The following is a 16,164-nucleotide window of genomic DNA, read 5'->3' as shown; positions in this document are numbered from 1 at the left end:
GACCTCAGGATAACGAGGGAGACTGGAACCTGGTGATGCTTGTTGCTGTGGCCGCAGCAGCAGTTCTACTCATTCCCAGTTTCACCAGAGCTCTGGCCTGAGGGCTGGACAGGAAGTGACCTCATCATCTCACTCTGCCCATGGTACACAACTCTACATTTAACCACCAATGTGACCTGAAAACCATTACGCACCTGGGTCACACGGGAACACAACTTGATGCTTTTTGATGTGCATTGTGATGCTGGTTGTTTGCCGCCTCAACTGCTTTGCTCTGCTTTTGTAGACAGTCATATCCGTTTCGACCAGTAGTGCTACAGACACTGATGCCATGCCGTGGGTATTTAAAAGGTCAGAATGGAGGAGCTTCTGATTGGTCTAGCTCCCCGCTTTCCATTTCATGAGTTGTTTTCTTTCCTTAATGGACAATCGCAAAGGTCCTCTCGAAACAATTTGCCTTATCACTTTTAGATAGAACATTTGCACAATTTACCTCTTTTTTGGCTATCAAAAACAAACAGATCTCTTGGGGACTGAAGAGGATGCCACCCTTCATCAACAACGCTTTGGATGCAGCATATTGCTTTGTGCTTCATTGCTTTTTGATTAGGTAGAAGCATGCAGTATTTATTTAATCTTCACGGATCTTCTCATTTGTAATAATTACGTACTGAAGTCTCAGTACTTTCAGAATGGTTTATGTTTAGATTCAACAACTGAGAACTTCTTTCACTTTCATCCATAGCATGTTTATAACTCAAAAACTCTGTAGGTACAGTACTTATCTATATGCTCATTTTTACATTAATTTTGGTGAAAAAAAGGAAGATTCCAGGTGATTTAAGGCTATTCCAACATGCTTATTTTAAACTTTCCACAGATATTTTTGTATCTGAATTGTTTATTCCAACACATGAAATGTATAGATTGATTTTGTGAGTGTAGATTGATGTATGATGCTAAAGAGTGATAGATATTTTTATACAAGCGTTCACTAATCACTAAAATGACACTATAAGAACTCTGAAATGAGTGTAATTAACAAGCACATATCTACTGTAATTCCACTGATGTTGCATTGATGATTAAGTCGCAGGTATTATATTTCAGCAGGGAAAAACAGTCCTACGGTTAAAATAATGTAGCAAAATATAAAAAAAAGCAAAATAAGACCTTAAAAAAAGTCTGTTGTAGTCTGTAAATCTACCCAAATCATGGCAATCATTTTGCTGGGCCTATGCAGTTCATGCTAATATTAATCCATTTTAACGTTTGACATATTTTTAAATGTCATGTTTTAAAAAGCTATTTTAATAGCATGTTTGATGGCCACTTAATGTGTAATGTGAAAACCAGTTGAGAACTACTGTCATAATCTCTTATAGAAAACCACAACATAGACGTGTCTTACAATGCAATTCAATCTGTAGCATAAATCCATAGCATGAATATATTATCTAGCTAATAAAAATGCTAGAAGCGGAAACTTCCATACTGCCTTTCACCAAAAAAAGTAACGACGATAACTTGTCTTAAATAATGTATGTTTAACTAAGGAAGTTTGAAAGAGACAAATACATGCTTAAATGTAGCTTTTTACATCACAATTTTGAGGTCTTTGTGTGGATGCGGACTATTATAAAAGTACCCTCCTGTAGGAAGATTAATATTACTGCCACTAAACTCATATCCATCATGAAAGATTCTGGGTAAGAGCCTTGAGGTACTATTGTTATGAACAGAATCTATTGCTTTAAACTTACTGTATCTATTACTATAATCGTTTCTGGTATACACACAGGTTGTCTTTTTTGTCTAATTTTTTTAACAGCACAAAGTATCAAAGTGACTAGACATAGACGGTTGACTAGCGTTGTCGCAGTGGTCTTCGTAGTGTGGTTTTAAGACTTGGCGTTAGCTGTTGCCGAGTCTGTGTTTGGGAATATTTACAGTATCCCAAGGTCATTCCAGTGCCGTTTTCTGCTACCCCGTTGATAGACTCAGAACTCAGTGGTAGCACAACTGAATGTTCAATGTATAAATGGTCAGCTGACTTTCTATAAGAGTGCATGCTACACAGTGACTTGTCTTTGAAATAAACTTGCTATTTGTCCTGCCCTGCATTGGATAGTTTGTTACTTTGATGGAATGGAATATGAATTTTTCATTATTTTACATCAAAACAAAATTCACACACTTCCACTCAGCACTTGTAAATGATGTAATATGTACAGATTGTGCATTTGCATGTCCGTGCCAGTAGATTCTGCATGTTGAGTGATAGAAACCAGTTGTAGATTTTAGCTCCCGTCACAATTTTGTTCCAGTAGACGTCGCATGCATTGTCCAAATCTGCAACTTGACTGATTTTTTTTTTTTTTTTTGTATGTGTGTTGAATATGAAGACCATTGTCATTTATGTTCTCTTCTAAAATACTACTTTATCTGTTACTTATGATTTGAAATTGTAGCAAATAACTTTTGGAAAGCCCAGTTTTTGGTTATAATTTATTTTACAGTACATGCACTTTCAATGTACTTACAGTGTACTTGCCCAGAAAGTTCTGAGTAGTGTAAGGTAACCTAGTTATTACCCAGTTAGTGTCATTACTACAGTAAGTACATAGTATGTACATGGACTGTAAAATAAAGTGCTATCTAGTTTTTCTCTAAATGAACCTTATTACGAAATATTATATGAAGCGATTCACTTTATCAATGAATCTTGAATGTCATTTTATTTCTATTTTAAGTCCATACTGTACATTTCCACTCCAGTTCTCTCTCCTGTTCCATTTATCTTCTATTTAAAGTCTTTTAGCTGTTGAGAGAATTGCAAGTTGTACAGACCAACAAAATCGTTTGTAAATGTGCTTTAATGGATGCTGATGGGTGGTAAATGTATGGAAATGCCAGTATGTGGCGATGCTGCTGCTTGTCTGTATGTGGTTGTGTAATTGTAACTACAGTGTCTTTGATATGTTTACATGTTGTCCTGCCTTAACAGGCATTTATTTAAACCTTAATAATAATGATGATATTTGAAGTATTTTGGTAACCATGTATATTTTGTAAATGAACAGAAACAAATAAAGTAGTTTGTCCAGAGCATCCTGATTTAATATATGTGCTCGTTTATTCTTGTCAGATCAGAGCTGGTTTTTGTTTCAGCCTGTTGTTGAATCATAAGGTGAGCTGACATCCATGGCTTTCACCAAATGATAAACAGATGTCCCCGTTCATTCCTCTGACATACACATTTGTATTTGTCAGTCCACATCGAAGCGTGCTGAGGTTCTGAGTCATGGCTGTGACTTCACTGTGAGTATATGAACCTCTTCTATTCCTGGGTTTTGTGTGTCAGTCTGTGGAAAAGGTTGCTTTTCTTTTGGACACTTCTGAATTTATGTCTTTGTGTATTACACATGTCCACGGGGGTCCTTCTTTTCCAGTAATAGTGAACCATATGCCTGTATATGGTTTTGTCACCGTTCGCCACTGGAGCAAACACTCTGAATTACAATAACTCATTCTGTATTACTGTTACACAATCAGTGTATACGTTTCAGTGCAGACCCAGGATCTCGCAGTTTGTTATTGTAATGAATTCAGTCCTGTGACTACTCTATAGCATAACTTTTTATTAAATGTTTGTAATATTTTCATAAAAATGTTTAAACCACACACACACACACATATATAGAGAGAGAGAGTTTGTGTGTAACATGTCAAATGATACAAGCTTCCAGGTTGTGACATTTGACAGCACTGGGACCTGAGGTCATGAAATGGTTTGTAAGCGTTTTTTTTGGGTCTGAATCATTATTTACATGACGGTTACATGATATGGCCATATCTCTGTAACAACAAACAATGGCACAAACAGTAGCCCCAGTCTGCCCTTTTATAATCTCACAATCCATAGCCTCTAGAATTTATATTGTCAGAATATATATGATTTATCATATGTTTTCCTCAGAATATATGATCTATCAACTGGGGGACTGGGGGACTGGGGGACCTCATGGGGACTGATATTTTGTCCCCACAATGTCAAAAGTTTCAGGTTTTACTATCCTTATGGGGATATGTAATGATAAGAATGTAGGGAATACCTGGAACACACACACACACACACACACATACACACACACACACACTGTATAGCATCTAACATAACCGTTTGTAAATATATAATACATAAATATGTATGTATATATATATATATATATATATATATATATATATATATATATATATATATATATATAGCCTAGTTAAACTAATAAGTTACCTTGATTTTTATTTAACAATTATGTAAATTTGCCTACTTATTTGAATTTAAAAAGTGTGGGAAACACTGCTCTGTATCTGTTATTAGCTAATAACATTTTTAACATTCACATTTTTATGCATTTTTCACAAGTCATTATGCTGACTTTTTTTTTAAAAAATTACCACGTATATTAGTGCCTATGCCAACTATCAGTTTAATGCCTAGGCCTATACAGTAAGGAACTGTAACATGAACAGTAACAATATCTCCAATACAGCTACTTTTAACAAAACTATTTTACAGTGTATGACTTCATTGACTGGAATAGAGTTTTGTCAGTTGGGGGCCAAAATATTGTTTATTAATAAACTCTCGAAGGCTACTATTTATGATTTATTAATAAATAGTCGGTCATGCCTTTTCTTCAGTAGCCTATGCTTATTTAGCACACTCTGTTAAAATATCTCACAGACTTAATTATGCTGTCAGTTGCTTTTTCCAGCCCCAATTGTTAAAAGAGAGCCCAAGTTTTACAACAAGCGCAACTCCAGCCCCCCAGTGCCCAATTTGGGGTTCCTAAAAATAAAAATGACAGTCACAACTGTCGCGGCGCTCGGGGTCTGTCCAATCCCCTTCCCCGCCGCGCGCTTCGCCCAATCGGGCGCCGGTCTCACTATCTCGGTCAGATTAGAGAATCACCCATCGCGCTGTTGTATATGGTCATGATGACAGCAGCATACCAGGAGATCCTGCAGACTGACGTGTGAGCCCTGCCGGAGGGGTCTCAGATTTTTAAAGCGCCTCATGCTTCATTTAACCATTCAAGTATATACGAAGCCGCGTCTCTTTTCCCGTCTTTCCTTTTATTTCAGAAAAGTTTCATGTAAATCAAGCAGGAACGAACTTTCTTAAACGGCGGTCTAAAAAAAAGTGGCGACTGGAAGAATTTAAAATTTAACGGAAATAGCGGAAATTAATTCGCTCTGCACTCGTTCGTCCTTAAAAAAAGTGTTTCGAAGCTGGTTCCTGTCCGACAAATAAGTTAGTCCTATCTCTGCCTTTTTTCGCAAGCGCTCCCAACTTTCTTCCGTTTTCTTTTCTTTTCTTTTTTTCCCCCTTTCCCACTCCCCCTCGCGCTGCAAAAGTCTAACAGATTGTCGAATAACGTTAAGAGGGGGGCACGAGAACATCGGGGAAAAAAACATGATGAGCAATAATACATACTACGACCAGCAGCTGCCGCCGCAGTATTACCAGGGCACCGACAACGGCGAGGACGGAGACGAGGAGATGCCGGCCACGGAGAAGGACCTGGCGGAGGATGCGCCCTGGAAGAAGATCCAGCAGAACACCTTCACCAGGTGGTGCAACGAACACCTGAAATGCGTCAACAAAAAGATCAACGACCTGCAGAAGGACCTGAGCGACGGGCTCAAGCTTATCGGGCTCCTGGAAGTTCTCAGCCAGAAGAAAATGTACAGAAAGTACCACGCCAGACCCAATTTCAGGCAGATGAAACTGGAGAATGTGTCGGTCGCGCTGGAGTTTCTAGAGAGGGAACACATCAGACTAGTTTCTATAGGTAAGTGCTGTTTCGTTGCGTATACATTTGCGCTCGACGCGGTGGATTCGGTGAGATTTTATGAAAGTAAAAGTTGTTTAAAACAAAATTCAAAAAAAAAAAAAAAAAAGTTTTGCTATGCGTAAATATTGAATTAAGTGATTAGCAATGACTATTTGTGCTGTGGGAATGTTATCATAACGGGACGCGCTCGAGCTGCGAACTGTTGCTATGGTTACCTTACCTCATCAGTTGAAGTTCTTGCTATATGACTAACTTGTAATCTAACTTTTTTTCGCTTGTGAAACGTTGTATCAAAATCTTGAAATGAATACTTACGTATGTGTATTACGAAAGCCTCCTCAACCGCTTGTTTTGACTCAAGCCTTAATTAAAGTTGTCAGACCACACAAACTACCCATAATTAGCCTGGTCATATGGGGTTTTGTTTCCATTTTAACTGTAAATATTGATTCTCATTTGTTAGAATTCCATTAATTATCATTTTGGAAGCACTGAAGTATTATTAGATTGTCCACACTTATATTTTTTTCTAAACAATAGATCAAACAGAAGAAAATGTCAATGATTTCTTTGTGTTTGTGTAATAGCATTGAAGACACTTTATAATACGTTTAATTAATAAATATTAGGGTTATATAAAGTTTATCAGATTAGTACTTGTACATTCAAATAGAAAATATGAATAATTTAAGCCTATTATGATATTTCTTTGAATTCAGTGTGATTAGTATAATGCAATTATATGATGTTACACTATGTTAATGTTATACAACAGAGTAACAACAATAATGTTTGAAACAGAATGTGCATTATCCATTGTCAAGGCTGTTGATATGTTGGAAATCAGATGATGCTGATAATCTCAAATTGTCAGATGAATTAGCCTAGCCTGGCTGATATATTGTTTAATTTATAGATACAATTGTCAATTTGATTCTTTGATGATTTCTGTGATCTGACATCCACTGCTCCTTATCTTATTCAATATGAGGCAAAAACAGATCTTTGAACAGCACTTTAATTGTATACCCCTTTGGAGCACAGTCCCAAACCCAGATTAGGAGCAATGTTAGTATGGATTTGTGGATCTGCCTCATTTGGAAAAGACCTGCAGACAAAAAATTATCCTTGATTAGAATGTTTCCTTAATGTGTGAAATATGCGTTAAGAAGGTGTTTTTTATAGCATTTATTGCACAAGTGTCTTTGTATTTAGAGATATTCCAGTCATTTTAGTGGTAGACTGACAGTCTGATACGAAACTAGGGCATCAACATCACTTCTGTAAATGTGGCTGATTTGGGAGAACTCTCATATGACAATATCCACACTAGAATTCATTATGTTTTATCATAATGCACCAAATATCAAACATATTAGTAAAAAGCATGATAGCTATTTGGCTTCTCTTATAGAAATGACCCTGGGATCTGTTCCTGGGTCAGTGTTGGTGTTTTTGCAGTGGGAAAAGATCTAGATTGTTCTGGTGTCTAATGGTGGGTGTCGGGGCCTGGGGACATTGCATTCTTTCAAAACAACTGGGCATACTGTACAACAGAAAAAGGGCAATGTTCATTCCTATTAGTATTGTGGAGCTGGTATGTTTATAATAAAGACTTGATTTCACCAGTGTGACAGAGACTGAATGATAGTGGCTTTTATTTGAAAGGACTTGTCTGCAGATGTGGCCATCTTGTTAGGTTTGGGGGAAGGAGCCAACAGTCTCACATGCTGGCACATAACTTTCAGTCCGTCTGTCATTGGCAATGAGATGGATCTTTCTAGAATGGCACCTGCCTCTCAGAACCCTCCTTACGCAAGAGTGTAGGGTGAAAGAGGTGCAGGAAAAACTCTTGCACTCTCGTCCAAGAAACTGTGTGTGTGTGTGTGTATGAACTGTGTCACATGGGGTTGGCCTGCTGCCTCTACAGGAAATACCACTCACCTCATTTCGCTATGCACTCACTCACTCATGCAGATGTGTGAGAATATATAGATTTTAGTGCTGTCAAATCGATATATATATATATATATATATACACACATACACACACACGTACGTTTATATTATATATTTACAAACTGTTATGTTAGATGCGACTAATCCCGATTATTTGATTTGACAGCACTAATAGTTTTGCGAGTAAACGCAAAATCATTGAAATATAATTTTTCCTCTCGTCCCGTATTTTTTTTCCATCATGTGTCCCCATAGCGGCTCCATAAAATACAGCTGCACCAGGATCAGTGATCTTTCCATATGAAAAATACAATATAGTATTGTTGAAACATAAAATAATGCTGATATAAGAGAAAAACCCTTGAGTTTTGGGTGTAAGTGCTGATGGCTCTGGGACAGGGATCTTCAGGCTTCTGAGTGAGTGATTGATAGATAGACAGCTGCGCTCTGGCGTCCATCAGTAACAGGTGCTTTAAATAGTCCTACTGGCCCAGAAGAAAGCCGGGACAGAGGGGGTTGCTGGACGTTATTTGGATAGTAATTGAAAGAAAGAGTGAGTCATGGGATAGTTGATGAGCACATGTTTGACAAAACTTATTGGAATGAGTGTCCCCCCTTTCTCTCCCTTTTCTTGCTTAACTTCAGCTGTCAGATTTTCACAGGCTCTGCAAAAAATATGATTAATAGTTATTTTTAGCAATGTTTTTTGGGCAGTTAAACCATATTTTATCTGCATAATATTTGCTTTTAAAGCCCTAAAATAAAGATAATTTAATTTATTAGATATTATCCTGTTGTTGTAGATGAGTAAATCTTAAACATTCCAATTTAATTGTTTTATTTCCATATGATTAAATATTAGCCTGTCACTGGCCTACAATCGAGTTTGGTATTTATGTTGTTCTCTATTTTTAAGATGGCTTGTTTTTTAAGATGAGTTTTTTGTATTATTTAACACATAAATGAGAGGCTGACAATTTTAATGTATATTTATTATTTATATTATATATTAATTATTAATTAATTAATAATCTTACTTTTGAACTTAAAATTAGTATTGATTTATTTTATTTGTTTTATTTATTTAGTAGCCTAGTATTATTAGTAGTATTGTTATTGTTACATTTACATTCATGCATTTGGCAGACGCCTTTATCCAAAGCGACATACATTGCATTTCAAGGCACACATTTACATTCTTATCAGTTCTGTTACTTATTGTATATTAACATTTTCCTCTTTGCAATTTTAACAAAATGTTGTCTTTAGCAGTGACAATGCAGTGACTCTCTCTCTCTCTCTCTCTCTCTCTCTCTCTCTCTCTCTCTCTCTCTCTCTCTCTCTCTCTCTCTCTCTCTCTCTTTTTCTCTCTCTCTCTCTCTCTCTCTGAAGTAAGTGTGCTGAAAGGGAGTCCCTAATGACATGTATCCCAGAGGGGAAATTTCCTTTGATTAAAAGTTAAGTTGTCGTAGCATGTTTCCCTGAAGTGCTATGGTGTCTTTATCAGCACAGTGAGTTATTTTTGCCAAAGTCATGCTCTGTTTCTCTGCATGTAACACTTTCCTGGCTCATTAAGCAGATCTTTCCTCTGCTGCTCTTCACTGAGAAGTAGCAGTGGGTTTTATCGATTCCACCCCTCTTGTTCACCCCTGACATTGTTTCTGGTGAATGTTGTGTTATAACTTTTGCTAGGCTTATCTCCAGCTTCAGCTCCGTGTAATCTTTGGCCAGAAAAAGGATTTCCATCCAAAATATATGAGAGTCAGGCACGATAGAAATGACTAGGGCTTTCTTTTTATGAACAACAACAAGCAGTCTTTCTGACCCCCTTCTTGTGTCCTCCTGCTTTCCGCGTATAACAGCATCTTTAATTGTTACCATGTGTCAAAGGCTAGTCAGTCCACTGGAATGTTCAAGCAAGGCCAGTGAACACCCCTACACACACACACACACACTCCCTCCAGAGATTTGACATGGGCCGCTGTGGTGCTTTCTCCAATGTGTCCCACTCGGTTTATTAATATCTCTGGTGAAGAAAGCCTAAAATGTGCTGTTTCAACCGTTACATACAGGTGCATCCTGGGTAGGCGGATATCAGGTGTGCGTGTGTGAAACGGCTGTGCAACAGCTTCCTTTGTTCGTGTGTGGGAAACTCAACATACAGTGTTAAACAAGTACAACAGGCCAGTATTTATTTCTTATTGGTTGTATTTGGATTATTAATTGCCAAGGCATTTTGAGGTTAAACGGTTTATTAGAGAATTATCTTATAAGAGTTTATAGTGCTGTGCTGTATTTTAAAACCATTGGATTCTGATGCTGCAATGATTGACTTCGGTTCATAACAGTAAAAGGCCTCATGGTATCTGCAAGGGCTTATTCGGGATATCGCTCGACACTCACTGTGGATTCTTCTGTTACTGTATAAATCCAACACCATCTTCAAACTCCAGGATCATGTGGGAGATCAGAGAATGATGGAAAGCAGGAGAGGGGGAAAAAGGGCGAGTCGCTTTTGATTATGAATGTGGTGCTGGAAGGCTAACCGGGACTTCATCTCTGCTGTAAGTGATATCTGAGCCTCTCCAATGTTTTCAGCTGCTCACAGTGGTGTTTGGATAGAGTTACACATTGTACAACATGCTCATTTGTTTTAGTGCACGTCTGCAATCCAGAATTGACTGGTTGCTTTCCTTAAAAAGATTTCACTAAAAAATGAAAATCCTGTCATCGTTTAATCTCCCTCTTGTTGTTCTAAACCTGATGACTCATTCACCAAACACCAAAAATGTGTGTGAAAAGATGTAAGGGTGACAGATATGTGAGCTTTAATAACAAAACAAGATGTTTTGTTTTGGACCCCATTGACTTTGTATGGGCAAAGAAACAGTTCATAAACATTCTAAAAAATGATTTCCACTGTATTCCACAAAAGAAAATGTCATAGAGGTTTGGAATAACACGAGGATGAGTAAATGATGACAGAATTACATTTTTTTAGGTGAACTATCCCTCTAACATGTTATTTACACTACCATTCAAAAGTTTGGTGTGAGATTTTGTTTGAAAGAAATTAATACTTTTATTAAGGATGATTTAAGTTAAATTTTAAATTGTTATATAGATTTTTTTTTATATAATAAATCCTGTTCTTACAAACTCTCAATTCAACAAAGAAACTGTGAAAAACATGTATCACAATTTCCACAAAAATATTTAGCAGCACAGATAATTTCAATTTCAATATTAATAATAATAAGAAATGTTTATTGAGCAGCATCAGTAGGCTAATGATTTCTGAAGGATCATGTGACACTGAAGACTGTAATGATGCTGAAAATTCAGCTTTGACGTCACTAGAATAAATTACATTTTAAAATATATTGCCATAGAAAAGTTATTTTAAATTGTAATAATATTTCACAACTGTTTTTACTGTATTTTCGATTCAATAAATGCAGCTTGGGTGAGGTTCAGAGACTTGCAAAAACATAAAAAAAATCTCACCAACCCCAAACTTTTGAATGACAGTGTAAGTATGCTAATTATTTGAAATACAGATAGAAAAATCTATCTAAGTAATTAACAAATTAAGAATAAAATCTATGGAAACAATATACTCATATACAGGAGCGACAGAGATCTGAATCTGTCTTTAGAGATGCACATCTCTGTCACTCTATCTCTGCGGTAACGGTGCGGCTGTCGAGGTTAACAGTGGGGTCAGGGGTCAAGATCATGACTGGTTTGCCGATAACAGCCATCTAACAGGTGTTTAACAACAGCTATAACTTCTGTGCCCTTGGAACTCGGAACTTTTTGGAACTTTTTTACAGTCCGGTGTAAAGCCGGCGTATTATTGGCCGGCGTAAAGCAGTTCTTCTGTATTGTGTTCTCTGTAAGGCTGGGAATCAGACAGCCCAAGTGCACTCTGGGGTGTTTGGTGTCAGCAGTGTCAGGCGCAGAGGGCTATCAGCGGCGGGGTGATGTCATCAGCTGCCTGACCCTGGGTTGCCAGATTGCCTCGGACAAGAAAATCCCTCATCGTCCACATGGTCAAATGTCTTCGCCTCCCTCATGTCCTCCATCCCGCACACAGAAATAGACTGACTAAACCTTGCAGACTGAACAGGACTTAAAGAGAGGTTTATAAATGGACAAATGACTAATAACATTATGGGCCCTATCTTGCACCCAGCGCAATTGACTTTGTACACCGACGCATGTTTCATTCCTATTTTGCACCTGCGCAAAGCGCGCTTTTCCCTCCACAAAAGCACGTCGCTAAACTAGGGAATGAACTTGCGCTCCCTGGGCGGTTCAGCGCAAAAAAGGAGGCGTGTTCCGGCGCAAACAATCCCTGGTGCTATTTTACTGTTCCATAAAACAATTGCGCCACTGGCCAGAAAAAACCTAGTCTAAAGTCAGTGACGCGTCGCGCGTTGTTCATTATGCTATTTTAAGGGCGCATGCTTGACCATAATGTATAGCGTGCACAACGCGCATACACTTTGATTCTCTAATCTACACAGAAGCAGCAGTTTTCATTTTTGCAAATCATATTATTACAAACGATAGATAGATAGATAGATAGATAGATAGATAGATAGATAGATAGATAGATAGATAGATGGTTTATTTCACGTTACGCCCAAACCACACCTATGAATAATGAAGCTACTTCAGACCAACCCCTTTTAGATTTGCGCCTGGCGCAAGAGTCATTTATCCCGCCGGGAAAATAGCAACAGCGCCAAGACCCGCCCACAAAGTTACTTGCGCTTTGCACTTTGACACTTGCGTTTCAGATCGTTAAAATAGGGCCCTATATTTCCCCGGCACTAACAGTTTAAAGTCATCATGATTTGTTAAAATTGACAATTCGTGTTTTTGTTTATGGAATATTGCAGTATTTATTATAAATGATTAATACATTTTTTAATTCATGTGCCCTCATAATCTTTAATCAAAATAACCTCCCCTTTCTTCCACTTGCAGAGACATCTCTTCTCTTCTCCGATGACGTGTTTTTCGGCGTACGTTTGTTTGAGAAGCCGTTTCACTCAGATGTATGTCATCGTAGGGAAGAGAAGACTGTCGCAACTTCTCGTCCTGACTTATACTAACAGTAATGCTTGCCTTAGCAAATGCCATTAATATTTTCCATCCATTTCATTGTGGTTTAGTGGAAGAGCTCTTCACCATTTGAACTTCCCAACAGGAAACCCAGATGTGAACTTTCTCCCTCATAACTCTGGAAAGGACTTTGTCTTCTCTTTTCCTATGAATGGTGGACTTTTAGTGGATTCCACTAAGAGATACAGACGTCATTCAGAGTTCTTTTCCAAAAGAAGCTTAACAAGGGCAGTAAAAAGCCCTTCTGACTGATATTTGACAACTTTATCACAAGCCTGGACTGTGTCTTGATGTGTTTCTATTGGACATCAACATAGCTAATGGCATAGGCATGTTACAGGGAGTTAGTTCCTACAGGAGCATGAAGGATTGTGTGCGCGTGTGTCTGACTGTCTGTGTTTACAGCAATGTGACCTGAAGCGCTGACAGGCCCGTCTCTAAGTGTTTTTAACTCTTCTCATACTTTCTCTCTGCGCTGGAAAAAAATGTGTTTGTAAAACTTGGAATAATGAAGGCAACCATTTTATTATGTTTAATTTAATAATTTTATCATTATATTATATCATTATTAATAATATAATTTTATATAATTTTGTATTGAATTATTATTAAATATTTTTATATTTGTTACAAATGTAGTAACAATGTACTCTTTCTCTGTTACCTGCACACATATATACCTATTAATTTGTTTATTTTGTGGGTATCTGACAAATTTTTGCAGATATCTGGGTTCAAACATGGAGAAAGAGTACACATTGTTCATTTAATTATATTATCAACTATAAAAAGCTGGTTGAAAATTGGAAAAGCTGTATTACTAGATTACTGATTACTAGATTTCGATTGGTGGTGGACCACTGTCCTTGATTTGTACATTTTAAAGTTAAATGCATCAAATGAGAATTCAAAATTAAGAGGTTCAAAAGTCTTTGCATTGACTTTTACCTGGACTTTAAAGTGGACTCAAACCTCTTTTTAGTTGTGACTCAGTCATCATTACACTCACACTGGTGTTTTAGGAAGCTAAACAATTAGAAAATAATAATAATACTTATAATCATACTGTAATCATCTGTCCACAATGTTTGAAATTATGCAAATGTGAAAATAATGCGTAATTGTTGCCCGTTGCGTTCCTAAATGCACGTTGAAGTCAATTCTTCATATAGACACTTTTTAGACACATACAGTGTGCCTGTCAGTGCTTGTTTACAACGTTTGTACTCTTTTAGTTGAACTCTTCTTGGTAAATGCCTTGGACGTTCTTAAGTGAGCCCTGGGGTGACGGAGTCTGTCCTGATTCAGGCGCACTGAGGGAGACCGGGACAAAGGCTCCTATGTGCCTGTTCTGGATGGAACTTCAACTCCGAAGCTTTGTTGAGGGATTGGGGGGAGGGAGGGTGACTGCATGCTGCAAGCAGACAGCTAGAATATGTGTGTGAGTGTGTGTGTGGCGTGAGTATATCGGGGCCTTTAGGCCCATGAGGGGGAAGGCAGATCTTTGAGCACATCAGTTGTTGGTTCAGGATGCCTGTTAGCAGCTGTGACGGCAGCTGACTGGGTTCACTCAGGAGAAGAGATCGGCTGAGTGCACTGATAACTATAAACAAAACCACTGTCTTTCACACAGAAAGGTCACTTACGAGATCTTCCTCCTCCACTAATTAGTCCACCTCTGCTTTTCTTGTTTTTCTTTTTTATCTATATTATTACTCAAATATAATAATAAAGTCTAGATAATAAAGTCTATAATAATCACTCATACACTGAAAAAAATTTGGAGTAGGATTTACTTGAAAAAAGCTAGGCAACTTTTTTCACTCAGAAAATGCTAGTAAATTTACAAAGATTTGCCAAGTAAAAACCTAAACATATTCATCAGTAGCTTTAATTATAAATCTTTAAGTTAAATTTACTTAGAATATGGAATTAAGTAAACTTTACTTAACCTAGTTAAGTGAAAGTAACACAAAAAATAAGTAATTTTAACTTGGCTAGTAAAAGGTTGATTAATATCGATTTAGTTGAAATTTCCTTTGCATTACATTTCACTCAAACAATAATAATTATACCAGTCATTTATAGTATGTGCTTTACTTAGATTATCTAAGTAATTTATACTACATCATGTCAGATGTTAAGCATCATGTGAATGCAAAGACCTCAATACTTGGTAGACAATACACAATGACGGTAACATTTGATGGATCGTTTTTGTGTTTGAATGTGTCATTTTGAGCATAAAATGTACTCGAAATGTCACAAAATGGCAAGTTACTAATCCTGACAACAAAAGCAATGATAAAACAGTGTAAATACAGCTGGAAACCAGTGAAAAATTAACCTCATTAATTATTCAAGGTCCAGTGCATAATGGGAACCCCAGTATCAGAAAAGCTGAGTAATTTTTACTTAATTTTATTGAGTTGATATTTACGCTTTCATTTCTACTCGCTTGAATTAAGTACTGATATGGAATTTACTTGTTTTTTTTAATTCTTGCCTGAACTAACTTTTTCATGTAAATTACATTGTTTTTTTCAGTAGTATTTACTTCACCAAAAAATCATTTTTTACAGTGTATTATAGACTCAAAAGTTGAGGAAATAAGAATGATTTTTTTTTTTTTTTGGTGGAAGTACCATTGTTTTTTCTACTGTGTGAAAAATTAGCCTCTTGGTTTGGTGCTCCTGAGCACTGACAGACTTATTACAGTGTTTTATTACTGGTTTACATTGGAGACAGATTTTTTTTCTGCTCATTTGACTTGAAGAGGAATAACCAAGAGTTTAACATATAATGCCAGGAATTTTCTTGAGCACCTCTTATGAAACACACTATGAAAATTAACCTCACATTGTTTTCTTTATATACACTAAAGGCTGGAATTCACAACATGACTTTCGCCCAGATTTTTTCCCCCCTGTTTGCAGTCTGGGCGTGTCAATGCTAGTTACCAAAATTCAGAGCCAGGCTGCAGATTTTTGGCCAGTCGGAGTTGACAGATTTCACACAGAATCGCATAGTGTTATGATGGGCACAGCTTCAGATTATGATTCCATCCAGTAAGATGATAAACATGCATTTTATAACACATACTTGCATCCGAATATGCCTACTTACATACTATATAGTAGGCAAACAAAATGTATGTATGCCAAGTAGTATATCGAATTCACAGTATTCATAAAACAGTGAAAAGTTC

General features: G+C 37.1%; 2 protein-coding genes across 11 annotated transcripts in view; both read left to right on the top strand.

Moving 5' to 3' along the window:
- The window catches only part of ccdc136b (coiled-coil domain containing 136b), a 29,905-nt gene extending 26,788 nt beyond the window's left edge, over nt 1-3,117 (top strand). For all 3 annotated transcript variants that reach the window (XR_014606064.1, XM_084112700.1, XM_084112699.1), the window contains one exon: nt 9-3,117. Coding sequence is in view for 1 of the 3 variants with exons in the window: in XM_084112700.1 (XP_083968826.1) it covers nt 9-101 (93 nt within the window). In the remaining 2 variants the exon portion in view is untranslated. The remainder of the gene's footprint in view (nt 1-8) is intronic.
- Nucleotides 3,118-4,982: 1,865 nt separating this feature from the next.
- The window catches only part of flncb (filamin C, gamma b (actin binding protein 280)), a 52,943-nt gene continuing 41,761 nt past the window's right edge, over nt 4,983-16,164 (top strand). For 7 of the 8 annotated variants that reach the window (XM_084112682.1, XM_084112678.1, XM_084112677.1 and 4 more), the window contains exon 1: nt 4,983-5,858. In XM_084112682.1, coding sequence (XP_083968808.1) covers nt 5,480-5,858 — 379 coding nt within the window. In that variant the 5' untranslated portion in view covers nt 4,983-5,479. Of the gene's footprint in view, nt 5,859-10,254; nt 10,385-16,164 lie in introns of those variants that run through there. The other variant, XM_084112681.1, reaches the window with a different exon arrangement.

Source organism: Abramis brama, assembly GCF_963993115.1.
Source record: "Abramis brama genome assembly, chromosome: 4".
NCBI lineage: Eukaryota > Metazoa > Chordata > Actinopteri > Cypriniformes > Leuciscidae > Abramis > Abramis brama.
This window is presented reverse-complemented; position numbering and strand designations above follow the sequence as displayed.